This window comes from Sminthopsis crassicaudata, chromosome 3 (assembly GCF_048593235.1).
Source record: "Sminthopsis crassicaudata isolate SCR6 chromosome 3, ASM4859323v1, whole genome shotgun sequence".
In the NCBI taxonomy this organism is placed as follows: domain Eukaryota; kingdom Metazoa; phylum Chordata; class Mammalia; order Dasyuromorphia; family Dasyuridae; genus Sminthopsis; species Sminthopsis crassicaudata.
In genome coordinates this window covers 255,657,379-255,684,690 of record NC_133619.1, presented here as the reverse complement: position 1 = coordinate 255,684,690, position 27,312 = coordinate 255,657,379, and the positions used below count along the sequence as shown (strand labels likewise).

Below are 27,312 nucleotides of genomic sequence, written 5' to 3'. Positions count from 1 at the left end.
TTAAAAAATTAGTGAGGGTAAGAAATAATTTATTATGTCAAAGGAAATAATGTAAAAAAGTTATTTCTAGTTTTATCCACAATATCCAGATATGGTAGTAAGAGGATTTCCACATATCTTTTATAGTCCATACTTTTCTATGAAAATAATTTCTTTTTTTTTAAATTACATTTTGTTGGAACACTGATGCTTTTTGGGAGTTGATTTTATGTTTTACTTTAGTGAAGTTACTTCATTTAATTTCAGTTGACTAGTGTTTTCTAAGAAAATCATCATGTCATCTGCAAAAAGCTTTAATTTTGCATAATTTCCCCTTTGTTTATGCTATCAATTTTTTCTTCTTATTGCTATAACTAGTGTTTTAAAAGTTATTTTTAAAAATAATAATGATAATGCACATATATTTTTCTTCTTTTTCTTCTTCATCTGTGCCTGACTCATTTTAATCCCATTTGATTTTTTTTGGCAAAAATATTGGAGTGGTTTGCCATTTCCTTCCCTAGGTCACTTTATAGATGAGGAAACTGAGGCAAACAGGGTAAAATGATCAGACACTTAGTGTCTGAAGTCAGATTTAAACTAAGGAATATGAGTCTTTCTGACTTCAGATTCAGTATTCTACTAAATCACCTTAACTGACCCACTAATCTTATCTCTAATCTTATTGGTAATATTCCTAAAATATTTATAGGTAAATCTAGTTCTTGGTTGAGGATAAGTCCTATGTAGTATATTATAGAAAGATAAAAATATTTTGGTTTTGAAGATATGTTTAAATGTGTTGTATTTTATTTTTAATTTATATTTTACTTTTCCAAATTACACAGAAAACCAATTTTTAACATTCATTTAAAATATTTTTGAGTTCCAAATTCTCACTTACTCCTATCATTGAGAAAGCAAGCAATTTTATGTTGGTTATGCATGTGCACACTAGACATCTTGTTTAAGAAAACAGCCCAAAAGCACCAAAGAAAAATAAAGAAAAAGGATGTTTTAATTTCTATTCAAACTATACCAGTTTTTTTCTCTTGAGAAAGATAGTATTTTTTTTATCATAAATCTTTCAGAATTATATTGGATTATTGTATTGCTGAGGATAGCTAAGTAATTCATAGCTGATCACCATACAATGTTTCTGGATCTTTATACAGGGTTCTTTGTTATTTTCACTTTTCATAAGTTTATATAATTCTTTCCAGGTTTTAATAAAAGTATTCTGTTCATTTCTAATACTAATATTAGGATTCCACTATATCCCCTGGATATCCAATTCCTTGAAACCTCTATAAGAGCTCCTTTAAATATCTTACACATATACATACTTTTTCTTTTTGTTTCTTTTTGGCATTCAGATCAGGTAATGGATTTGGTCAAAGGTTTTTACAATTCTTTGGACATCATTGCTAATTGTTCTACAGAAAGGTTGAATTAGTGTATAACTTCACATATAGTTACACTAGTATATTCATTTTCCCACATTCTTTCCAACATGTCACTTTCCTTTTCTGTCACATTAGCCAATTAGCTGTGAAATGGGAACTCAGGGTTGTTTTAATTTGCATTTCTCTGATCAGTAGTGATTTAGTGTATTTTTAATATGATTATATATAGATTTTATTTCTTTATCTGAAAACTGCCTGTTCATATCCTTTGACCATTTATAAATATAGGAATGACTCATTTCTATAAATTTATCTCATTCTCTATGTATTTGAGAGATGAGGGTCTTTGTCAGAGAAACACTGTAAAATTTTTCAGTTATGATTATTAACTAAGCATTTCCCCCATCATATTTTCCTTCTTTATGCTGCTCTCTTTCTCTCTCTTTTCATCCCTTACATTCTCAAAAGTATTTGGCTTCTGACTTTTACCTCCTCTAATCTACCCTCTGTTCTATTGCCCCTCTGTCCTTCTCCTATACCCTTCTGTTCCTACTTTATTATAGGTGAGATACATTTCTATACCCAATTTACTATGCAAGTTATTCCCTCTTTAAGTCAATCCCAATAAGAATAAAGTTCATGAACTCATTGTCCACATGCTTTTTTCTTCTCTGCCACTACAAAACCTCTTTAGTATCTCCTTTAGAATATATAATTTACCCCATTCTATTTCTTCCTTTCTTCTCCTCCTTGTGAATTCCTGTTTCTCACCCATTTTATTTATTTATAAGTAAATATTCCATCATAATCAACTTGTGCCCTTCATCTGTGTATACTTCTAATTGTCCTAATAACAAGACAGTTTTTAGGAGTTTTGAATATCATTTTCTCATGTAGGAATGTAAAAAAGTTTCAGCTTATCAAATCCCTTATAATTTCTTTTTCCTTTTTTACTTTTTCATGCTTCTCTTGAGTCTTGTATTTGAAAGTAAAATTTCTACTTAGCTGTTGTCTTTTAATCAGGAATGCTTGAAAGTTCTTTATTTCGTTGAATATCTATTTTCTCCCTTAAAAGATTATATTCTGGGTAGGTGATTTGCTGGGTACCAGGTGATTCTTGTTTGTAATCCTAAACTCTTGTTTTCTGGAATAATAAATTCCAAACCCTCCAATCCTTTAATGTGAACTATCAACTTTTGTGTTATCCTGACTGTGATTTCATGATATATGAATTGTTTCCTTTTGGGGGGGGTTGTTTTGTAATATTTTCTCCTTGACCTAAGAATTTTGGAATTTGGTTATAATATTACTGAGACTTTTAATCTGGGAATATCTTTCAGGAGGTGATTGGTATATTCTTTCAATTTCTGTTACCCTCCCATTTTAGAATATCAGGGCAGTTTTCCTTAATAGTTTCTTGAAAGAAGATTTTAAGCTTCTTTTTTTTTTTAATCATGGTTTTCAGATAGTCCAATAGTTCTCAACTTATCTCTCCTGGATCTATTTTCCAAATCAGTAGTTTTTTTCAAGTGAAATATTTCACTTTTTTTTCATTCTTTTGAATGTTTTATTATTTCTTGATTTCTTCTAAAATAACTAATGTCTACTTACCCATTTTTAATTTTTAAGAATCATTTTCTTTAGTGAACTTTTGTGCTTCCTTTTTCATTTGACAAATTCTACTTTTCAAAGAATTTTTCCTTTGGTCATTTTTTGAGAGATGTTAAGTATATTTATTAACTTCATATAACACATTTTCCCCTTTCTCTTCTCATTCCCATTCCACCATCCCCCATCTCCCCAGCCCTTGTATTTAGGCACTGAATATAACATTAAAGCATTTTTGGTAAATTTCTTTTGCTTTTCAAAGCATTCTTATTTTCATGTCATTTCTTGTGCCACTTTTCACCATTTGATCTATTCAGTTTTTTAAAGTGAAATTTTTTCAGTATTTTTCATTCCTTTCTTTACTAAACTATTGCTTTCCCAATTATTTTATTGTAATTTCTATTCCATATTTTTCCTCTCTTAATTGATTTTTTAAAAATAATTTTTGAAGAATTCATATTTATCTTTCAGGCTTTAGACATAGAAGTTCTGATTTTGTTGTCTTCTTTTGAGTTTATGATTTAGTTTTCTTTGTCCCCATAGTAGCTTTCTATTGTTTTCTACTGTTTTCTTTCTTGCTGTTTGCTCAGTTTTCCAGCCTATTTCTTGACTTTTACTTCTTGACTCTACTCCTAGAGCTCTAACCTTCAGAATTTTTGTACAGCTCTTTTCAAAATAATTCTTCCAAGGTGGTATTATTTAAGGAGAAGTGTGTTTACTACTCTTCTTTGTGCTTTTTCTGTGAATGGTCACAAGTACTATTTTTAATCCTGAAATTGTGAGCAGGATACCAGCTCCATTGTGACCATGGGACAGAGCCCATGTGTGGTAGTGCTCCTCCTTTCCCCAAGACTGAGACCCAGGTATGTGACCCAGATTCAAGTGTAGATAGGATACTTGGATAGATTGTTAAGAGTCCTTCCAGCAATCAGCAATATTTTCTCTGTAATCTTCTAATTAGCTGTCTAACCCCCATATTATCTGTGGGTGAGTGGTATGGAAATTGCCATTGCAACCACTGATTATGATACCCCCAACATCTATTGCTGATTTGTTGAGTAACTTCGTACACTGAACTTTATTCCCCTCTCATCCCAGAACAACAGACTTTTTCTGCTGCCCTACTAAACTATCTTGGGCTAGAAAATTATTTCATTCCATGCTTTTATGGATTTTGCCATTCCAGAATTTGTTTTGACATTATTTAAAGTTGTTTATAGGGGAATTTGGGAGACCTCAGACAAGTCCTTGCCTTTTTTCATCATTCTGTTCCCCCCCCCCCATACACCTCCCCTGTTATATTTCATCAAAGAGTTTCCAATCCATTGATATTACCATGTCACATTTATTGTTTTGAAATATTATGTTTAAAGGTCTTCCTCACATGGAAACCATCTTTGCATTCTCGATGGTTATAGTGTATAATCTTTGTAATGCTTTTTAAAATGTTTTTTCTTAATATCTTATTCTATATTATATATGAATATTAATTAGAAATGCCAATTAATACTTTTCTTTCTTTGGTTTTTCTCCTAGTTTATGCATCAGTTTTCAATATCTATATAAACATTGGTCACAGTTTTTATGTGCTTTGTTTTATAGAGTAATTCATTTTCCCCTATGGTTTTAATCATTTTATGTGCTCTTAGAATTAATTATTCACTGAATGTTTGATAGAATTTACTTATAGATTTATATGGTCCTGTGAGATTGGGTTGTTTAATTCTTTATTTCTTGTTCTGTTAACTTAGTTATTTTCTTTTGTATTTTTGATATATTTCATACAAATTATTGATTTTGTTAGCATATAATTAAGCAAAATGTCCTAATAATATTGTTTATTTATTCTCTCCTCATTTTTGATCATTCTCATTTTAAATTTTCCCAATATTTTTTCCTCTCTCTCTCTTTCTTTCTCTCTCTCTCTCTCTCTCTGTCTCTCCCTTTCTCATATAATTAGCTTAATATTTGTCATAGTCATGTTATTATCATGAACAGAGCAATGGCTTTGGAATCAAAGGGATTAGATTAAGTCCAAAGGAACTGTGTGGTTTTAACTTAGAAATAATCTCTCTAGGTTTCATATTTAAAATGATCAGCTTGGATTAGATGACCTCTGACATCCCTTATAGTTCTAGATTTGTGCTGGAAATATCCTATACTCTATTTCATTTTAAAATAGCTCATAGTTTGGTTAAACAATTAAATCTTTAAGAAAGACTTACAATTTTCTTTATTATTTTAATGATTATATTTTTGTCATTTTAATTCCATTATGAAAAAGGATAGCATTTCTAAATTTTTATTTTTAGATTTTTATATCTTAGAGAATTGTTTATCTTTAAAAGATTCAGCATTAATCTTAAATATGTTTGTTCTTACCTATATCCATTCAGTAATTCTCATAATTTAGTAATTATAGTCTAACTTTTCAAATATACTATTCTTATTCTTATCTTCTTTTTTTCTGTGAGATCTTCCTGTCTAAAAAGGGGTACTAAGGCGCTCAATTAGCAAAATTTACTGAATATTTTCCCATATAGTTTCATGAGTAATGTATTTTCCATGTTTATTTCTTTAACAAATTTTGCTAGCCTGCTGAATTTTTTAGTTTATTTAATTCATATTCAGAGGTATATTACCTGTACATTTTCATATCATTTTAAACTTTCCCCCTAATTCTCTTTTCATACAATAGAAGAATGTGTAGAAAAAAGGAATCTGATCATTTATAACAATCTACAAAGTGATTTGTTTCGCATGTTTTACTCCTTTTCTCTTCATCAAGTCTAAACTCCAATCTCTGTTTATCAAACTTTTCCTTTTTAATCCATCTTTCTTGATCCATTTTTTGATCATTTACTCCAAAGCTAATATTTGTTTTCCTTTTGATTGACTGCTTCCCTTACTCACTCTTTCTTTTCTGATTCTCCCTATTCTTTTCTTTCTCTTGTTTCCCTGCTGAGTTTAACGTATTTCTCCACTAAACTTTTGTGTTCAATTTTTTTTAGTTAAAAGTGAAATTAATAAGATGTTTTTTCTTTCTCCCCCCCCCCACCCTGAGGCTGGGTTAAGTGACTTGGCCAGGGTCACACAGCTAGGAAGTGTTAAGTGTCTGAGACCAGATTTGAACTCCGGTCCTCCTGAATTCAAGGCTGGTGCTCTATCCACTGCACCACCTAGCTGCCCCCTGAGAAGCTTTTTCTTGCTCTTTCTTGATGTCTCCCTCCATGTTGTAATAGTCTTAAATCTCACATGCCTAAATTATGAGTGCTAATAATTTCTTCTGCATTATTTTCCCTAGCATATTTTTCATTCTTTCTTTTTCATTTCTTAAAATCATCAAAACATAACATTAAAAGCACAATCATGCCATGTAGTTATGTATTATATAATTCTTCTAAGACCCATAATGACAGTAAATTCTTCAAAATAACTTAATCCTTCCCAGTTGCTCAAATATACTTAACTTTCTAGGTTTTCCTTGATGCATGTCCTTGAATTATAAAGTTTCTATTCAGCCCCTGTTATTTTCATCAATAGTGTTTAAAAGCAATTTATTCTACTAAGTGTCTGGTTTTTTTTTTTCCATTTTACAATTTTATTCAATTTTCCCAAGTTATTTTTTGATTTTAAGCCATAACCTTTTGGCTTTTTTTATTTCAAGACTTCTCTTCTTTACATTTATGGTTATCAGGCTTATATTATCTTATTTTTCCTTCATTTTTGAACACATTCTTCTGAAGATGTAAAGTATTTATTCCTTTAACATAAATATTTTGCATTTTCATTATGATACTCTTAGGTGTTGTTAATCTGAAGCTTTTCCAGCAGGTGATTGGCAAGTTATATTTTCACTTTGCATTCGGTCCTAATAGAGCTGGATTTCTTTATTTTGTGAAAATGATGTCTGTGGTTTATTTAGCCATAATTTTTAAGATGTTCTTTAGTTCCTAAGTTATCTCTCTGTCACTTACTTTTTCCAATCATTTAAAAAATCAGTAAAATCTTCTAGTTTTCCAGTTTTGGACTTTTTTCTTTCACCATGTCATTTTCTGGGCTTACCTCTTGGGATTAATTAACCCATATTCTGTCTTAATTGTTAGTCTTTTCTTCAGTTTATTCATATTTCCATTCTCAGGTTGGGGATTGGAATTGTGTGACCGGACCAGATTCCAGTTACTGCCTAACTTTTGCATGGTTTAGATAGATATTTTTTTTCCTACATCTTCTGAAGTAAGGCTATGTTATTTATTTTGAGTCATTACTATTGTAAATAAGTTGGCTGTACTAGAATCCACACTGCTTCAGTCCCTGACTTCTATTCCCTGGTGTCTACAGCATGTGCTGGCTTTAGTCCATAGTTTTCCTTTACCTTACACAATTACAAGATTTATCCCTATCTTGTTTTGACCCTGACAGGCTTCAGTCAGATAACAAAATCTATTTGGTCTTAGATATCCCTTAAGTATTCCTTCCATTGCATTTATACTGGGAACTTTGGGTTTCTAAATATAGAATGGGCCCTGTTTCCTGTTTTCGTTCATAGCACCTGAGAAGGGCTAGGCAGTGACCAATAGTGCACATGCTCTTCTAATAGTCTAGGGCTTATCTTTTCAGACTCTGATGGCTGGTGCACTTGATGGCTTGTGATTCCTTGGAAGACAATCAGAATCTGCAGATTACAGGCTGGTGTTTACCATGCTTTCACTCTTTTCTCTGGGGTCATCTCTTTCTCAATCCCTGCAGGGTTTTGGCAATCTTTTTTTCTATAATTCTATATTAGATGAATAAATTTATTCCTCTTTCTAGTTTGTTTTCTTTATCATTGCTTTCCCTGTGGTCCTTTTCAGATATCTTCTGATATTTGTGGGAGAGTGGTGGGCTCTCCAACTCTTCAGATTGTCACATTAAACAGAAGTTCTCAGTGATTTTCTCATATTGGCACATTTAGCAATTTTTTTGAATGAAGATTTTCAGCTCTGCCTCTATATGGAAACTTCTCTCAAATTGCTTTTTTTTTTTTTTTAATTAATAGGCACATTACAGCAAAATAAATTGGATGTATTGCTTTAATCCAAATACTTAATGGTATTTAATCTTTTTTTTTGTAAAGATAAATAAAACCCAAGTTTTTTCCCTATTATTGATTCTTTCTAATATTTGTCCAAGTTTCTGAAGTGATTTTTTTTTTTTTAGACAAGAAGGGAAATGAGATATAGGGAATAGTCCTACAAAACTTAGTTTTCATAGAGACTAGAATAGTGACAGATAGCTTTCTTTTTGTACATCAGAATATTTATTGTGCATTTTCCATTTCCTACCCAAAACAGCATAAAACTGAGCAAATAAATACACACACATACATGTATGTTTGTATGTATATATGCATATGGACATACATATATATATATATATATATATTTATTTATATATTCTGGGGGTTCAATAAGAAGGAAAAGAGAGGAAACTGGGGAAAAAGTAGGAAATATTTCTGAACTTCCTCTTTTTCTTTTAGTCTTTAGTTTGTTTCAATTACATAGAATTCTGGATTGTTTTACATTTTCAAATTGTAAAACTAATTTTTGGGTAGGTGGAGGAATGAAAACTATTATATCTATTTTAGAAAAAATATGCATTAAAAGTATTACTAATTTGTTAAAATTATTCATCTAAAATTATTCATTGTGATTTTGTCTCTAAACAAGCAGGGTCCTAATCTTGGGGCAATCAATATAATTTCAAAATTTAAAGTTATCTGGACTTAATTCATAGATTTTTAACTTGTACTCGATCTTTATCTTTCTACCCTGTAAATTTAGTTTCAGTTATGATATATAGGCTTCATAGTTTCTGTGTTTAAATTTTTTGGGACTGGAAAAGCTTTTCAATAGAAATAACTACTCTGACATTTTGATGGTCATGCGATCCCAATAAAGATTTTTGAAGTGACATTCTTTTCCTCTGACTGCTAAGCAAGGTCTTTTTAGTTTGCTATTTTTGATTTATTCATATATACTTTCTCAACAATGAATTACTCCTAGCTTCAAAAACCTGCAGCATGTACCAAAGTCCCATACTTCAAATACCCTTATTATTATTTATTTATACCTTGACAGACAATTATTCACTAAAGCACAATGTTCATTTTAAATAAAGTTTATTTCTTATTAACAAATGATTGTTAAATAACTGCTATGTTGAAAAATTATATAATCTCTGACTTTAAGGAGTATACAATTAAGTAAGAAGGATAAGATTTGAATGATATATATATTGAATATGAATAATATTCAAGTAGGGAGAAAATAAAAAAATTGGTACACGAGATTTGGATAAGTATTGCTTTGTACTACGTGCAGGAAATAGAGAAGCTTCATGGAAGAGGTAATTCTTGAATTGAACCCTGAAGGTGACATAAACTAATTAATATTAATAGCTTAATTTTAATTTTTTATAACTTTCAATCCTTTTAACTTCTGTACCAATAAATACTGTTCCCTTTGAATGATAAGTAAAGACTAAGAATATACAAAGTAATAGAGAATAAATTCAAGGGAGAAAGAATTAATAACATTACCTGTTCTTTGAAGAAACAATAATTTAATAAATAAGTTTGAAGAACAGATGCATGCCAAACATGGCAGTGTGAAAAGCATAGGTAGAGGTGAAGTCTTATATGTAGTCAATTTGACAATAGTGGAAAATATGCAAAGCTATGTATTTGCACATATATGGATATATGTATATGTGTGTGCTAGTATAAATGTATATGTATGTCCATGGGAGCTGATAAGACCATCAAAGAAAAGAGTAAAAGAGATAATCAAAGCAGAGCCTTGGGGGATAGATACACTTAATTTAACATTTATTAAACATAATAATAATTCAAGCCAATCCAATTCAGAAAAAAACCCACATCAAATGAAATGTGGATGAAGCCTATTTAGTAACCCTCTCTTATTCTATTAGCTATTTTGATAAAGTTAAAATTCTAATTCTTAGTTCCCTTTGATAGACTATTGGAAAGTTCAAACTGAAAGCTGAAGCTTGAATATTTTGTCCCAATAGCAAAAGATGAAAATGTTTGAAATGGTACTTATATTTTCCATTTTAAGCTAACAACACATCTTTAATGGCTCTAATAGTGGTCATCTTTACTAATGAGTTATTTGCCTATAATCAGATGACCTAATCATGCCAACTGAGCTGTATGCTGTAGGTTATTGCCACTTGCTTAACTCTTGTTATAATTCAAGTATGCAATAATGTTAAATCATCTCAGAGTTCAGAAAACAATATCTCTTTCCTCCTTCCCTCTCTTCCTCCCTTCCTCCCTTTTTCCTCTCTCCCCCCTCTTTACCTCCTTCCTTTCCCTTCCTCCCTCCCTCTTTTCCTCCCTCCCTTCCTCCCTCTCTCCCCCTCCTTTTCCCCCTTCCTTCTCCCCTCTTTCCTTTCCTTCCTTCCTTCCTTCCTTCCTTCCTTTCCTTCCTTCCTTCCTTCCTTCCTTCCTTCCTTTCCTTCCTTCCTTCCTTCCTTCCTTCCTTCCTTCCTTCCTTCCTTCCTTCCTTCCTTCCTTCCTTCCTTCCTTCCTTCCTTCCTTCCTTCCTTCCTTCCTTCCTTTCTTCCTTCCTTCCTTCCTTCCTTCCTCCTTCCCTCCCTCTCTCTCTCTCTCTCTTTCTCTTCCTTCCTTCCTTCTCCTTCCTTCCTTCCTTCTCCTTCCTTCCTTCCTTCTCCTTCCTTCCTTCCTTCCTTCCTTCCTTCCTTCCTTCCTTTCTTCCTTCCTTCCTTCCTTCCTTCCTTCCTTCCTTCCTTCCTTCCTTCCTTCCTTCCTTCCTTCCTTCCTTCCTTCCTTCCTTCCTTCCTTCCTTCCTTCCTTCCTTCCTTCCTTCCTTCCTTCCTTTCCCACCCTCCTTCCCTTTGACCTTTGATCTCTGTTGCTTAGAAGTATTTTAAAAGTAAATGGGTACTGGAAACATAACAAGACAATCTAAGTTGTCTCAAACCATTGAAAAGGCTATACAGACACATTCCATGCTAGGAAAAGATACATAATGGAAAGAAGAGGATCTTTAAAAGATTCAAAGTTTATCCCTGAATATGCTGAGAGTATAAAGTAATTTTAAGGAGGAAGTAGAACAAATGGCATCAGCACACACATTCTATGTATATAAAGGAATTACCTGATTTATTTTTGCACTCTATGTCATAGCCTGTGATTGGGCTATTTCCATCAAATCCCATGGTCCATCTGAGAGTAATGGTTCGTGCTCTCACATCTTTTATTTCTATTTCAGGAGGGTCTGGGGGTTCTGGGAAACAAAAAGCAAATGAAACCCATCTCAGTATACTTCAAATTGTGGCACCAATTTTGGATTATCAAAATATCATTGAACAGCAGGTTAAAATTCAATTAGTTTTTAACACTTTCTTCCCAATCGCATTTTAGGGAAATGGAATTCTATTCAAAATGCATCAAGCTTTTCCAGATTTCATTGTATTAGAAAATTGTGACAATTTGGCAGGGTATTAGGTGAATAACATTTAATTACTATTTACTATCTGTGAAAATTCTGATCATTCTTATTTACAGTTTTGGAAGTTGATGTATTATATGACTATTTGAAAAAATAGGACATCTAATTCTTATAAAATGTAAGACATTGCCTCTTTTCTTCCTTCCTTCTTTCCTTCCTTCCTTCCTTCCTTCCTTCCTTCCTTCCTTCCTTCCTTCCTTCCTTCCTTCCTTCCTTCCTTCCTTTTCTTTTTTTTTTTTTTTTACAATTTTTTAATTCTAAAAATTTTCCTTTTCAACTCTAATTTTTTTTTAAAGGACTCTATCTTCTGTTTTTAAATTTCTTTGGATAATTTCTCCTAAACTATGAAATTTCTCATAATGCTTTGCTTTTAATTTTTTTCTCATTATGCTGCCTTCTTACCTTGCACAGTCAGTTGAATTATTCCACGGTCTTCCCCATAAGAATTGATAGCATGACAGGAAAAGAAGCCAGAATCTTCTCTCAGAGTTGGCAAAATCTACATACGAGACAGAAAACAAAACAAAACAAAACAATTTTTTCAGTAGTTTATAACAGCAAGAAATACACCAAAATGGATTAGATTTAAGAATCTCCCAACTTAGCCCTTTTACTTTATTTGTCCCATTCTAATTACCTACATACAAGTTAATAACTAAAGAAAATTTATAAGAGAATAACTTGCATATATATATTATATATTTACATGTATACACACATACACACACATATATGTATATATATGTATATGTATATTGGTGTATATGTTTAAAGGTATTGGCAATATATTTGCAAAGACATTTTCAAATTGGTAAAATTGTTATTTTCATTGGATAGGAGGTCATAGTCAATTTGATATGTATCCTAAATGTGCATACTCAAAAAAACAGACATACAAACAAACAAAATCTTTTGATGACCTCAAATATTATACAAAGGATTTGATTCCACAAAAATCTAATCAGAGATCCCTATAAAGATACAGAATTGCTATGATATTTTCAAATGCAGGGTCTATTTTTCCTTTATATGCCAAACCACTTTTGTCTCTATGCTAAATACATTTCTTAATTCAGTAATAGGCTTCAACTTGTTTACTTTTAATAAAAATTATATTTTTAAAAATTATTTTAAAAATTTTAGCACCATGTTGTTTTCTAAAAAGAGTGAGCTTATATTTCTAATTACATTCTCCATATGATAATATTATGAATAATAGTTATTCCAAATCTTCTAAGATTTTTTATATTATCAATGTATTGTTTAATCACAAAGAAGAAAATATACCTGGAACATAGACCTTTTTGGAATATAAATTTGTCAAAAGCCCATTTTTCTGACTTTTGCTATCTGGATCCTTGCTGTGTATATAGAAAATCTTTCTGCTTTTAGTAAGACTGACTAAATATTATAGTAATATTTTGACAGCTATTAAAATTCCTTCAATATGATGAGAAGTTATGTTTTAGTGATAATTTTAAATTATTTTCTGTACATTATCACATATCCAGAAGAATTGAAGGAAACAATATTTATTGTAATTTTTAGTGGCTTATGCTACAATCAGCATCTTTCAATTTTCAGTACCTGCAGAGTAGAAAGGACTTCTTCTCCCACTTCCTTTGTGGATACAAGATATCGAGCCATTTCAGGGTTAATGATTCGGTCTTCTTTCTCCCAGCGGACTATAATAGGTTTTTCACCATGTGCTGTACAAATCATCTCCTTCTTTTGACCCTGAGTAGCCAGGGTAGTATTTGGGTATGATGTTATCATAGCAGGAACTAAAACAATCAAAAATAGTAACACTGCTTATTCAGGAAAGTAAACTTAATGGTAGGGCAATTAGGTACATGGATTGAACACTGGCCTTGGAATCAGAAGACTTCTTCCTGCTTTCAAATCTGGCCTCAGACACTTACTAAACGGTGTTACCCAAAACAAATTACTTAACCTTCTTTTTCTCAGTTCCTAGCTGTAAAATGAGTCACTTCAGTATCTTTGCAAAGAAAACCCCAAGTGGTATTCAAAAGAGTTTGATATGACTGAATAAACTTCTCGATTGCAAACTTTAGGTCCATTGATATGAAATGGATACATGTCTTCCTATATTGTGCTCAAATTGTTAATTCTATGAAATAAAACGTAAATTTAAAAAGAAGAAAACATCAAAAGAATATTAGGATTATAAGAGAAAATCTAGACAGATAAAAGGTACCTTGAATAAAATGTTTTCTACTCTGGATACTCAGTGCAAAAGGCTATGTCTATTTACTTCCAAACCACTAGAAAGCTTTGCGGTATTCCTTTCATTTTCACAAAAGTTCTTATTTACTAATGAGAGTATCCAAAAGTGGAATTGGCTAAGTTATAATTCTGTGAGTTTTAAAAGTCAGAAGATTCATCAGAAATTCTCTCAGCAATAGAAGAGACTGCCAGAGCTAGTAGTAGTGACATTTAAATGCAGTGAGGAACCAGCGCATAACTAAGAATCCTGATTGACCCAGGCCAGAAGTAAACTGACTCATTACCTGAAATATCACATCATGGAATGAGTTCACCCTGCTGAAGAAATGAATGATCAAACAAGAAGTAAAATAGGCAGAGACTCCATGAAAGAAAAAAAGAAAAATTCTCTCAGGGACTTAAAAGATGTTTAAAATACACACTTAAATATTATAAAAGAAGTAATTTTACAACTAAGATTAGTTTATAGTAATTTCTGCCATCAGTATATCTTTATTTTCTACTATACAAAGTAAAATAAAATTTTAGACAAACTTACATTTGGCATTAAAACAATATGGCAAGCACATCAGATCTTCAATAGAGTTTGAATATTTGGCAATTTAATGAAAGGAACTCAGTGTGCAGTACTTATCTTGCGACTGGTCTTAACAATCTTCCTAAGATAATTCAAATGGAAGTTATTCAATTTTCTGGTATGGTGCTGGCAGATTGTTCAGATTTAATAGGCATACAGCAATAAAGTCAGCACAGTGGATTTGTAGACCTTTAATATGATAATCAATTTAATACCCCCTCTCTCTCTCTCTCTCTCTCTCTCTCTCTCTCTCTCTCTCTCTCTCTCTCTCTCTCTCTCTCTCTCTCTCACTTTCCTTTGGAGCATTCCCCAAACTGAGCTAGTTCTGCTAATACATGTATCAATTACTTTATCATTGTGATCATTGTGCACATCCCTAGAAAGTGAACTTAAGCATAGTCTTCAAATGTTCTCCATTTGTTGTAACTGATGATTCTGCATATTGATGATGTGGTGTTAGCTGGTAGAGCACCTGTTTTCTGTGTGTTGTTAGACCAAATTAGCACAAGCAGTAAAGAGTTAATACAGACTTTGTTATATTTCAGGTTCAGGTGCTGCATTGACTGTACAATCCTTTAATCCTGGCTTTCTTTAAGTCTCAACTAAAACTCCATCTTTCATGAGAAGCCCTTCCCAACCCTTTTTAATTCTAGTGTCTTCTCGCTCTTATTTCTTATTTACCTTGAATGTAGCTTGCTTTATATGTATTATCTAGGTATCAATCTATTTATCTATCTTTATATTTGAATGCTGTCTCCCCAATTAGAATGGGAGCTCCCTGAAGCCAGGAACTATTTTTTACTTTTGTGTTCCCTGGCATGTAGTAAGCAATAACAAATGCTTACTGATTGAATCATTTCAAAATACTTTCTCTAAAGTATCTAAAGTATTGTGTGTTGATGGCCATGAACAAGATAAATGAATAATTTGAACAAGGATAGAGCACAACATATTATTCTGATCTTCTCCTTTTTTAATGAAATGGAAAAATATTTGTAAAAGGGCTTTTGAAACATTTTCAAATCACCTAACCTGAAAGCAGAGGGATTTTCTATATTTCCTGCACAATTTTTTTCTGCTATGTCCAGAGAGTGAAGATCTTGTGGCAGAGAGGAATAACTTTTCCTTGCTCTTTCTTTTACTTCAGCTCTATGAATTGATCAGAAGGGATGTTTATTCCTGTTGTTTCTCTTGACTTCAATTTCAGTTGCAAATAATGATCTCCATTGAATCTGGGAGTATGAGTCATGATTACCTTGGAACCAAGATTCTAGGTGGGGATGTTTCAACCAGCCAATCTAGCAGAGAAGCCTGGAGAGAACCAGGGTACCTGGAACTTATGCCCAATGAGGGTTTTGACTGGAATTGGGACTATGTATTCTATAGGAATAAGCTAAGCTATGACTCTTCCCCTCCACAGATTGAAGTGGTTAAACAAAAAAAGAATTAAGCTTCATGTCTTGAGGAAAGTAAGTTTTCATAGTTGTAATTATACCTTTTGAAATAAATATTCTTTATAAAAGTTAATCTAATAGTTAGTAAGAAATTGAACTATGGTTTAGGAGATCACCCTTAAACTTGGAGGAACAGGATCAATCAGAGTTGGAGACATTTGTGAAGAGTTTAGCTATAATCCCAGACTCCCTTAAGGGTACTGGAGAAACCTAGGGGCAAGTTAAATATAATATACCTAGGTTTCCAGGCAATGACATCCAGGAGAGTCAGTGTTACATACTTTTCTATCCCTAACCTAAATTCAATCCCTTCAGGAAATTTTGAAGATAAATATCTCTGAAGAGATCTACTGTTAGAACTTAGAGAAGGCTTAATTAATTAACAGGAAGGTCCAACAAAGCTAGAAGGCCTAAAACAGTTTATTGCAATTATTTACGAGGTTAAATTCTTAAGGTCATAGAACTTATTCACATTAGCTGCTCCTCGTGTATGCCACAAGCTATTTACTCTCTAATATTCCATAGTATTCATAGAAAATAACAACAATCTCCAGACACATCAACAAAAGCACCATCAGAAATGTGAAGTACAACATGGATTCACCTTTCCTTGTACTGTCTATCCTCTACTTCAATTAAAATCATCATATTCCAATTCTAAATAATTATGTCATTATTCTGGGTTAAGACTGATTAAGGCCATTCTAATTAGCTTAAGTTTAATATTGGAGGAAAATGAGACTCTCACAAAAATTCAACAATTTAAAGATAAAGAAATATATTTGGCAATAATAAGAAAAGTATATTTAATAAGAAGAGGCACTGAAGATATTTCTAGTTAATTCAGCTAAGTGACATTCCCTTGATGGTGTTACCCACTATGATCCACCTCAGAAAGCCAAGCCTCAGAAAACTCTTGGAGCTTCTGGTACCTGGAGCTTCTGGTGTCTGTTTTGTCTTCATATGACGAAAATATATTGTCAACAGTCCAAGCCTTTAGTCCTCTGAAACAACTGAGTTTTGAGGAAGGCATCAATATCTTTTTATTATTTTATTTTTAAATAATTGCTTTTTATTTTTCAAAAAGCATGCAAAGATAGTTTTCAACATTCACCCCTGCAAAACCTTATGTTCCAAATGTTTCTCCCTCCCTTTTCCCTCCACCTTCCCCTCCTCCCCCCATCCCCTGGACAACAAGTAATCCAATATAGATTAAAACACATAAAATTCTTCTAAACATATTCCCACATTTAACATGCTACACATGAAAATAAGATCAAAAGAGGAAAAATGAGAAAAAAAAAACAAGCATGCAAACAACAACAAAAATAACAACAACAATAACAACAACAACAACAAAGATGAAAATACTATGTTGTGATGCAAATTCAGTTCCCATAGTCTTCTCTCTGGATGCAGATGGCTCTCTCCATGACAAGTCTATTGGAATTGGCCTGAATCACCTCATTGTTGAAAAGAGCCAAGTCCATCACAGTTGATCATCACATAACCTTGTTGTTGCTGTGTTCAATGTTCTCTTGGTTCTACTCACTTCACGATATCAATACCTTTTAAGGAAAAACAAGCCTAATTTGCATGGGGATGGGATAGGGAAGAGATATGCTATCTTACATATTGATCTTATATATTGATGGCCACTTAATAAGCACTCATTAATTCTTACCATGTGGCTAGCACTGTGCTGAGTGCTCATGATACATACACACAAAAGGCAAAAGATGATCCTTTCCCTTGAATTCACAGTCTAATAGGGGAGACAGGAAGCAAACAAATATGTACAACCAAGTTATGCACTCCTACTCTAAAGAATAATATCAAATGGTCACAAGCTCAAAATAAGTCTTGAAAGAACTTAAAATGAATTCTAGAATTAAATAAGAGATAGAGGCAATATTAGAAAAAAAAATAAAAGTATTTTAAGAAAATTATGAAAAGAAAGTTAATCAATTGGAAAAAGAGAAATAAAATTGTAAGGATGAAAATTTAAAAGAAATTTAAAAATAAAAAGAGAATGAGGAAATTTAAAAAATTTAAACAATTCAAGAAAATTATGAAAAGAATGTTAACCAGTTAGAAAATGAAATGCAATTATCTTAAGGAAGAAATTAAGTCCTTGAAAACTAAAATAGGGCAAGTAGAATCAAATTACATTATAAGACACAAAAATATAATAAAACTACATGAAAATAGAAGAGAATCTGAACTACTGATTCTCTAGGTCTCTCTAGGTCAAATCAGAACCTAGAGAACAGAACAAGGAAAGATAACACAAGAATTGTTGCTCTACCTGAAATTTATGATTTAAAAAAAAGAATCTGGGTACAATATTACAAAAATAATTATTAAAGAAAATTGCCCTGAAGTTGTAGAACAAGATTGTAAAACAGAAATTTAAAGATTCCACTGAAAAAAAATGATCTTAAAAGATAGCTGAAAGAAAAATGGGGAAAGGAAATGAAAACTTTGCAAGAGTGTGTGGAAAAGGAACATAACTCATTAAAAGATAGATTTGATAAAATGGAAAAAGAAGACAACTACTAGGAAAACAGACTTTGTGAAATGGAAAAAGAAAACAATCCCCTGAAATATAGAATTTGTGAAATGGAAAAAAAGCTATACAACAAAACAACTCATTTAAAAACTCAATTGGGCAAATGCAAAAAGAAGTAAAAAAAGTAAATGAAGAAAACAATTCACTAAAAATCTGAACTGAACAAATGGAAATGAATGACTCAATGAGACATCAAGATTCAGTCAAGCAAAACTAGAAAATTGAAACAATAGAACAAAAGGTAAAATACCTAATTGGGAAAACAAAAATAGATCTAGGAGAGATAATCTAAGGATTATTGGACTTCCTGAAAACCTTGATGGAAAAAAAGAGCCTAGAAACAATTTTTCATGAAATCATCAAAGAGAACTGCTCGATTGTCATAGAATCAGAAAGTTAAAATAGCCATTGAAAAAATTCACCGAATACCTCTTGAAAGAGACCCCAAAATTAAAACTCCAAGGAATATCATGGATAAATTTCAAAATATCAGATCAAGGAAAAAATGTTACAAGCCGACAAACAAACAAACAAATCAACAATTCAAATACTGAGGAGCCACAATAAGGATTACCCAAGATGTACCAGCTTCCACCTTTTAAGGTCTTTTAAGATCTTTTAAGATTGAAGGGCCTGGAAACTCATATTACAAAAGGCAAAGGAACTCAGAATGCTGCCAAGAATAAATTACCCCACCAAACTGAGCATTTTCTTTCAGGGAAGAAGATGGACATTCAATGAAACAGGGGAATTCCATTTATTTCTGATGGAAAAGCCAGAGCTGAATAGAAAATTTGACCTCCAAATATAGAACTCAAGAGAAGCATAAAGAAGTAAAAAGAAAAGAACCCCTGAGAACTGTATCTCTGTTATGGGTCTACACAGAGAGTGCACATATAATTTGATTTTATTGTTGTAATATAAAAAAGAAACTAGAGGTAGAGAGACGATTATACTGGAAAAAGGGGAAAATGGAGATAAAATGATGGAAATTACATCTCAGGAAGAGGCAAAGGAAACCTATTATGATTGAGGGAAAGAAGGGAGGGAAATGAACATTATGTGAATCTTACTCTCATCAGATTTGGCTCAAAAAGAAAATATTAGACATATTTGCTTCCACTGAGAAACTTCTCTCACCTTATAGAAAAGTGGGAGAGGAGAGGGGGAAAAAGGAAGGGGTAACAAAAATAGTAGGGGAAAGGTATAAGAAAGGGGGAGGACTCTAAAGGGGGAGGACTGCTTGAGGCAAGTAGTGCTCATAAGTAAAATACTGGGAAGGACGGAAAGGGGAAAAGGAAACAGAAAGATATAATTTGGGATTAATAAGATGGTAGGAAATACAGAATTAGTAGTTTTAATTATAAATGTGAATGGGGTGAACTCTCCCTTAAAGCAGAAGCAGATAGCAGGCTGGATTAAAAGCCAGAATCCTACAATACGTTGTTTACAAGAAACACATTTAAAGTAAAACAATACATACAGAGTAAAGGTAAAAGACTGGAGCAAAACCTATTATGCTTCAGATGAAGTTAAAAAAAAAGCAGGGGTAGCCATCCTGATTTCAGATCAAGCAAAAACAAAAATTGATCTAATTAAAAGAGATAAGGAAGGAAACTATATCTTGCTAAAGGGTATCATAGATAATGAAGCAATATCAATACTAAACATATAGGCATCATGTGGTACGGCATCTAAATTCTTAAAGGAGAAATTAAAAGAGCTGAAAGAAGAAATAGATAGCAAAACTGTTCTAGTGGGGGATCTCAATCTTACTCTCTCAGAATTAGATAAATCAAACCACAAAATAAATAAGAAGGAAGTTAAAGAGGTAAATAAAATACTAGAAAATATTTATGATAGATCTTTGGAAAAAATTAAATGGAGACAGACAGGAGTACATTTTCTTCTTGGCAGTTCCTGGAACCTCTACAAAAAAAGGTCATAAAGACCTCAAAATCAAATGCAGAAAAGCAGAAATAGTAAATGTATTTTTTCAGATTATGATAAAATAAAAATTACATTCAATAAAATGCCAGGAAAAAAACTAATTTAACCATTCTGGAGAGCAATTTGAAACTATGTTCAAAAAGTTATCAAATTGTGTATACCTTTTGATCTAGCAGTGTTTCTACTGGGCTTATATCCCAAAGAGATTTTAAAGGAGGGAAAGGGACCCACATGTGCAGAAATGTTTGTGGTAGCCCTTTTTATTGTGGCAAGAAATTGGAAACTGAGTGGATGCCCATCAATTGGAGAATGGCTGAATAAATAATGGTATATGAATGTTAGGGAATGTTATTTTTCTGTAAGAAATGACTAGCAGGATGATTTCAGAGAGGCTTGGAGAGACTTACATGAACTGATGCTAAGTGAAATGAGCAGAAGCAGGAGATCATTATACACAGCAACAACTAGACCATATGATGATCAATTCTGATGGAGGTGGTTCTCTTCAACAATGAGATGATTCAAATCAGTTCCACTGGTTCAGTGATGAAGAGAGCCATCCACTCCCAAAGAGAGAACCATGTGAACAGTGTGGACCATAACATAGCATTGTCACTCTCTCTGTTGTTTTTTGCTTGCATTTTGTTTTCTTTCACAGATTTTTCTTGTTTCTTGATCTGGTTTTTCTTGTGCAGCAACATAAGTGCATAAATATGTATACATATATTAAATTTAACATATATTTTAACATATTTAACATATATTAGACTACCTGCTGTCTAGGGGATGGGGTGGGTGGTGGGAGGGGAAAATTTAAAATGGAAGGTTTTGCAAAGGTCAATGTTGAAAAATTACCCATGCATATGCTTTGTAAATAAAATGCTTTAATAAAAAAATTCCACTGATCACCACGTGAAAGAGATACTAGAAAGAAAAGTTATAGAAATATCATAGCCATGTTTCAAAATCCCCAGAAAATATTGCAAGCAACAAGAAAAAACAAATCATATAACATGAAAAAAATCAGAATTTGACAAGACCTAGAGTTTCTAATATTAAAAGGCTGTGTGTATTTAAATATTATTTTGTGAAGAGCAAAAAATCTTGGGTTGCATATAAGAATAATTTATTCAATACAGTTGAATATAATTCTGAATGTAAATAAAAAGGACATTTGATATACTGAAAGACTTTCAGGTATCTGTAACAAAAACACCAGAAGTCAATGGAAATTTTGATATAAAAGATGTAGAAAAAATACAAGGAAATCATGAAAGGCTAATTGTAATGTATTGGTTCAGGTTAAACAATTTATTTATAATATATGAAAATTTTATTAATATTAGTAATTATTTGTTGTAATAATATATTTTAAATTATGATCCTTACTAAGATAGTTTGAAAGAGAGGTTATGTTTGAGTTGTATATGATAAAATGATTCTATCAAATCAAAACAAAATTTGTAGCAAAGGGTTAAAAATAGAAGTTATCTTATATAAATGAAGCACAAAAGGATAAACTAATATAGAGGAAGCAGTTAGAAGTGAAGGCTTGGCGATATTAGAACCTAACTCTCATCTGCATTGAAAAGGAAGCAACGTTACATTTGAAAAAGTTTAGAACTCTTTTTAACTTCTAGAGAGAGGAGAAGACTAGGGGAAGGATTGAGGAAGAAATTTTAGAAGGGTATATAGATTAAGATTAGGAGAGTTGGAGTGAATAGATAGGGGAGAGACTTTAGCAAAGATGGCTAAAATAAGAATTAATAGATTAAGGGGAAATATAAGGTAACAGGGAAATGGTAAAAAGAGAGACTGAGAAGGAAAATTGTGAGTAGAAATGAAATGGAAGAAAATTCACAAAGAGTAATTACAACTTTGAATGTGATTTTTTATTTTCAAAATATGCAAACATAGTTTTTAACATTCACCCTTGCAAAACCTTGCATTCCAATATTTTTGCCTCCCTTCCCCCTCATCCTAGACAGAAAATAATCCAATATATGTTAACTATGTGCAATTCTTCTATACATATTTTCATATTTATCATGCTGCATAAGAAAAATCAAATCAAAAAAGAAAAAAGAGAAAGAAAACAAAAAACAAGCAAACAAGAAAAAGGTGAAAATACTATATTGTGTTCCACATTCAGCCTCACAGTTCTCTTTATAGATGCAGATGGTTCTCTCCATCACAAGTATATTAGAATTGGTCTTTTGAGGAAGTTATTGTTGAAAAGAGCCATATCCATCAGAACTGATTATTGCATAATTTTCTTGTTGCTGTGTGCAATATTCTCTTGGTTCTTCTCACTTCACTTAGCATCACTCCATGTCAGTCTCTCCAGAGCTTTCTGAAATCATCCTGCTAGTCATTTCTTACAGAAAAATAACATTCCCTAACATTCATATACCATTATTTATTCAGCCATTCTCCAATTGATGGGCATCCACTCAGTTTCCAATTTCTTGCCACAATAAAAAGGGCTACCACAAACATTTCTGCACATGTGGGTCCTTTTCCCTTTTTTATGATTTCTTTGAGATACAGGACCAATAGAGACACTACTGGATCAGAGTGTTCACAGTTTGATAACCCTCTGAACAGAGTCTGATGTAATGAAACCACTCTCTAGATCAATAAAGACTGGAAAAACTTCAAGAAAGGTCAGTCTTATTGAGGTGAAAGAGTTTTCTGCCTGGCTCAGATTGACTTTGGGAAAGCCAGTGAAAGGGTCTTAAGCACAAAAAATCAGCAACTAAGACCCTCAATCCTGGCTCAGTAGAGGAGTAAATAAGTGGGACAAGCCTCTAGTCCCAGCTCAGAAGGCAAACTTTGAGAAACCATATTGTTTCCTGAAAAGAGTAGGAAAAGATACCTCTGCAAAACCAAGTAGCCCCTGTGCTCAAAGCCAACACTCAGAGCTAGAGAAAAAAAAGCTTGGAAGAGTGCACCCTTTACCCCAAGAGCAGAGCTTGGCTATAAAAGTGAAAAAAAGGAAATAAAATACAAAATGAAAAGGAAAGAAAATGAGAAAGTAACAGAAAAGAACCTTGACCACAGAAAGCTACTATACTAACAGGGAAGACCAAAACATCAACTCAGATGAGGATAAAATGCCCATAGAGGAAATCTCAAAGAATGATATGATTGGTCTCAACATCAAAGAGTCTTCTTAGAAGCACTCATAAAATATTTTAAAAAGCAAATAAGAGTGGCGGAAGGAAAAAAAGAGAAAAAAGCATGAGGTATACAAGAGAGAGTCAACAGCTTTGAAAAAGAAGAAAAAAAATTAAGAAAACACCTCCTTAAAAATATAATTGGCCAAATACACCAAAAAAATCCACTGAAGAAAATAATACCTTCAAAAGTAGAATTAACCAAATGGAAAACGTGATATAAAAGCTAACTGAAGAAAATCACACATTAAAAACTAAAATTAGACAAACGGAAATTAACAACTCTATGAGACATAAAGAAGGAGTCAAGCAAATTAAAAAAGAATTTTAAAATGGAAGAAATGTGAAATATTTCATTGGAAAAACAGTTGACCTGGGCAATAGATCCAGAAGAGCCAATTTAAAAATTATTCTCCTACCTGAAGGCCATGACCAAATCATGTGGTTGTAGACATAAGTGGAAAAATTTTTCTTATATGGAAGTTAAATCTGTATCTCTGCTCATACTTTACTCAATACATTTTGCATGTGAAGAACCAAATATGACAAATTATTGTCATAATAAGAAAGGAAGGAAGGAAGAAGAGAGGGAGAAAAGAAAGGAGAGAAAAGGAAAGGAGCAAAAAAGGAGAAATAAAGAAAGAAAAGGGAGTAATCAAAGTATCCTTTTTCTCCAAAAAATTTTTAAAAGGAATTCAGTAAAATTAACCAACCTGTCAAAAATATGTTATATAGCATGTGCCATAACTATGACACTCTATATCTTTAAAAGATAAACAAACTTGGTCAAAACTTCTTTTTTGGAAAAAAAAATCAGTCACCCTAATTTTGCATCATTAAATTTCAATTATTTTGTTGTTTATTCATTTAATCTATTTTAATAATTTTACATGGTGCTTTAATTTATAGCTTTGCTTACTTTTGAATTAGTTCCTTCTTTCCCTGCTTCTTTGTATTAATCATACTACTCATTTCTTAAAAGTAAGTGAATTGATGTATCATAACTTACCAAGATGGGCTTTTACTTTAATTCCAATTCTGTATTATTACAAAAGAGTTCTGTTAGGTAAATTTTGACATATATGAAGCCTTCATTTCTTTTTTTAATATCTCCTTAGGTTATTGCCTAGCAATGAATTTCCTGTGGCACAGTGAATGGGAATTTTAGTCATCTACTTTGCAACATTTTAAATTGCTTTCCAGAATGGTTGCACAATTATAATTTCTCCAATAATGCAATATTATGCCCATCTTTTCACATATTTGATAATTTTCATATCTCAGAGTAATTTTGACTTACATTTGCATTATTATTAATTATGTAAATAATAATTTCATAAAAATATTACTTTTCTTTCTTCTTTTGATTTTTTTCATATCATTTGATCACTTATTTGTTAGAGAAAATCTTCGAGAAAATTTATTTGTTGCCTATAAGTGTTGGTTATTAGACCTTTATCAGATGGTTAATACAAAGATTTTTATCCTATTCTGCTGCTTCACTTCTCATCCCAACTTGATTGATTTGATTCATGGTTCTGTTTTTAAATTCTCTTTGCTTGACATTACTTTCTTTGATTTTTGTAATTGTCCTTAAGTCATATGAATAAAGACCCTATATGCAATCTGAAAAGGAACTAATGTGTATAGAATAACATGTTTAGAACTAATATGTATACAATAAGTTTACATAGATACCTATTGTCCAATGGTAGCCATATCTACAGCAGGAGTGAGAAAGGAAGAAAAAAAAAAGAAATTTACCTGACAATTCTGTTGTATATTTGAAAGGATATAAAAAGTATAAAAAGCAAAGTAGCAAGTTGTGTATAGAACATTTGCAGTTTTGTATACAATCGATCATCTTTTATTGTATATATACAAATACTTGTTCTATTCCATATGTTTAAAAAAATACTCCCTATTCAAACTTGTGAATAGTAGCTGGAAATTTTAATTATAAAATTGAATATTTTACATAAAATATCATGGCCAACTGCAGTGAACTTCTTCTCCCCTCTTCCTCATCTCCAATCATTAAGATATCTTCTGCTACTATCTCTAACTGGCATTATTATTATTATTTTTAACCAAAGCTAAACTCTCTGTCTATTCAAGTGTTCCTATTCCATACTGTCCTCTCCAACAGATTGCTTACTCTATACTTCCCATCCTTTCATTTATTGTCAATATTTCTATATATTTTGGCTCATTCTCTACTGCCTTTAACATGCTCATGTCTTTCTCCTCCTAAAAAAACTCCTCATTTGATCTGGCCTTTCCCATTAACTATAATCCTATATTTCTTCTGTCCTTTGTAGCTAAACTATTCAAAAAGATCCTTTTATTATAGGTGCCTCCACTTTTTCTTGTCTCACTCTCTTCTTTAAAAAAATTAGTATTTTTATTTTTCAAAGGTTTGAGTTCCAAATTCTCTCCCTCTCCCTACCCCTATCATTAAGAAGGCAAACAATCTCATGTTATACACGTATCATCATGTAAAACATGCTTCTACATTGGTCACCTTGTAAATGAAAAACAGACAAAAACAAAACAAAAGTAAAAAAAAAAAACCCAAGAAAATAAAGTAAAAACAAATGTTTTGATCAGTATTCAGAGTCCATTAATTCTTTTTTTTTGAGTATGTCTAGTGTTTTTCATCATAAGCTTTTCATTGTATTGCTGAAAATAGCTATGTTGTTTATAGCTGATCATAACACAATATTACTGTTTTTGTCTTATTCTATTGTTTCTTTTTAAATTAATATATTTATTTTAATACACATTCATTTAGGAATCATGGTTGGTAGAAAAAATCAGAACAAAAGGGGAGGGAGAGAAAAAAACAGAAAAAAACAAGTGAATATAGCATATGTTGATTTACATTCAACATCCACAATTCTTTTCTGGATGCAGATGGCATTTTCTGTCCAAAGTCTATTGGGATTACTTTGGGCCACTGAACCACTGAAAAGAACCAAGTTTTTTGTAGTTGATCATCACACATTCTTGCTGTTATTGTGTACAACATATTCCTGGTTCTGTTTGTTTTGCTCAGCATCTGTTCATATAAATATTTCCAGGCTTTTCTAAAATCAGCTTATTCATCATTTTTTATAGAATAATATTCCATTACTTTCATATACTACAGCTTGTTCAGCCATTCCCCAATTGATGGGCATCTCATTTTCCAATTCTTTGCTACTGCAAAAAGAGCTGCTATAAGCACTTTTGCACAAGTGGGTCCTTTTCCCTCCTTTATGATTTCCTTGGGATACAGACCTAGTAGTGGTAAGGCTGGATTAAAGGGTTTGCATTTTATAGCCCTTTGAGTATAGATCCAGATTGCTCCCCAGAATGGTTGGGTCATTTCAAAACTCCACCAACAACACATTAGTGTCTCAATTTTCCCACATCCCTTCAACATTTATCATTATCTTTTCTTATGATCTTTGCAAGTCTGAGAGGTGTGAAGCAGTACCTCAGAGTTGGTTTAATTTGCATTTCTCTAAGCAATAGTGATTTAGAGCAGTCTTTCATCAGACCATAGATGGTTTTACTTTAATCTTCTGAAAATTGTCTGTTCATATCCTTTGGCCACTTCTCAAATTTTTTTTTAAATGGGACTATTTAAGTAATGTATTTCCTCCTTTGTTATTCTGAGCAATTTATATTTTTGTAAATATTCATCCATTTCAGTTAGATTGTTAGATTTGTTGCCAAATTGTTCCTAATTATAGCTTTAATTTCTTTTTTTATTGGTTCAACCTTTTCATTTTTGGTGATTTGGTTTTTAAATTAAT

The 27,312-nt window shown here is 32.0% G+C and overlaps 1 protein-coding gene across 7 annotated transcripts in view; it reads right to left on the bottom strand.

Moving 5' to 3' along the window:
- The window catches only part of DSCAM (DS cell adhesion molecule), a 750,733-nt gene that overhangs the window by 195,650 nt on the left and 527,771 nt on the right, over positions 1–27,312 (bottom strand). For all 7 annotated transcript variants that reach the window (XM_074300489.1, XM_074300491.1, XM_074300490.1 and 4 more), the window contains exons 12-14: positions 13,118–13,314; positions 11,933–12,029; positions 11,177–11,305 (exon numbers count right to left, since the gene is read on the bottom strand). In XM_074300489.1, coding sequence (XP_074156590.1) covers positions 11,177–11,305; positions 11,933–12,029; positions 13,118–13,314 — 423 coding nt within the window. The remainder of the gene's footprint in view (positions 1–11,176; positions 11,306–11,932; positions 12,030–13,117; positions 13,315–27,312) is intronic.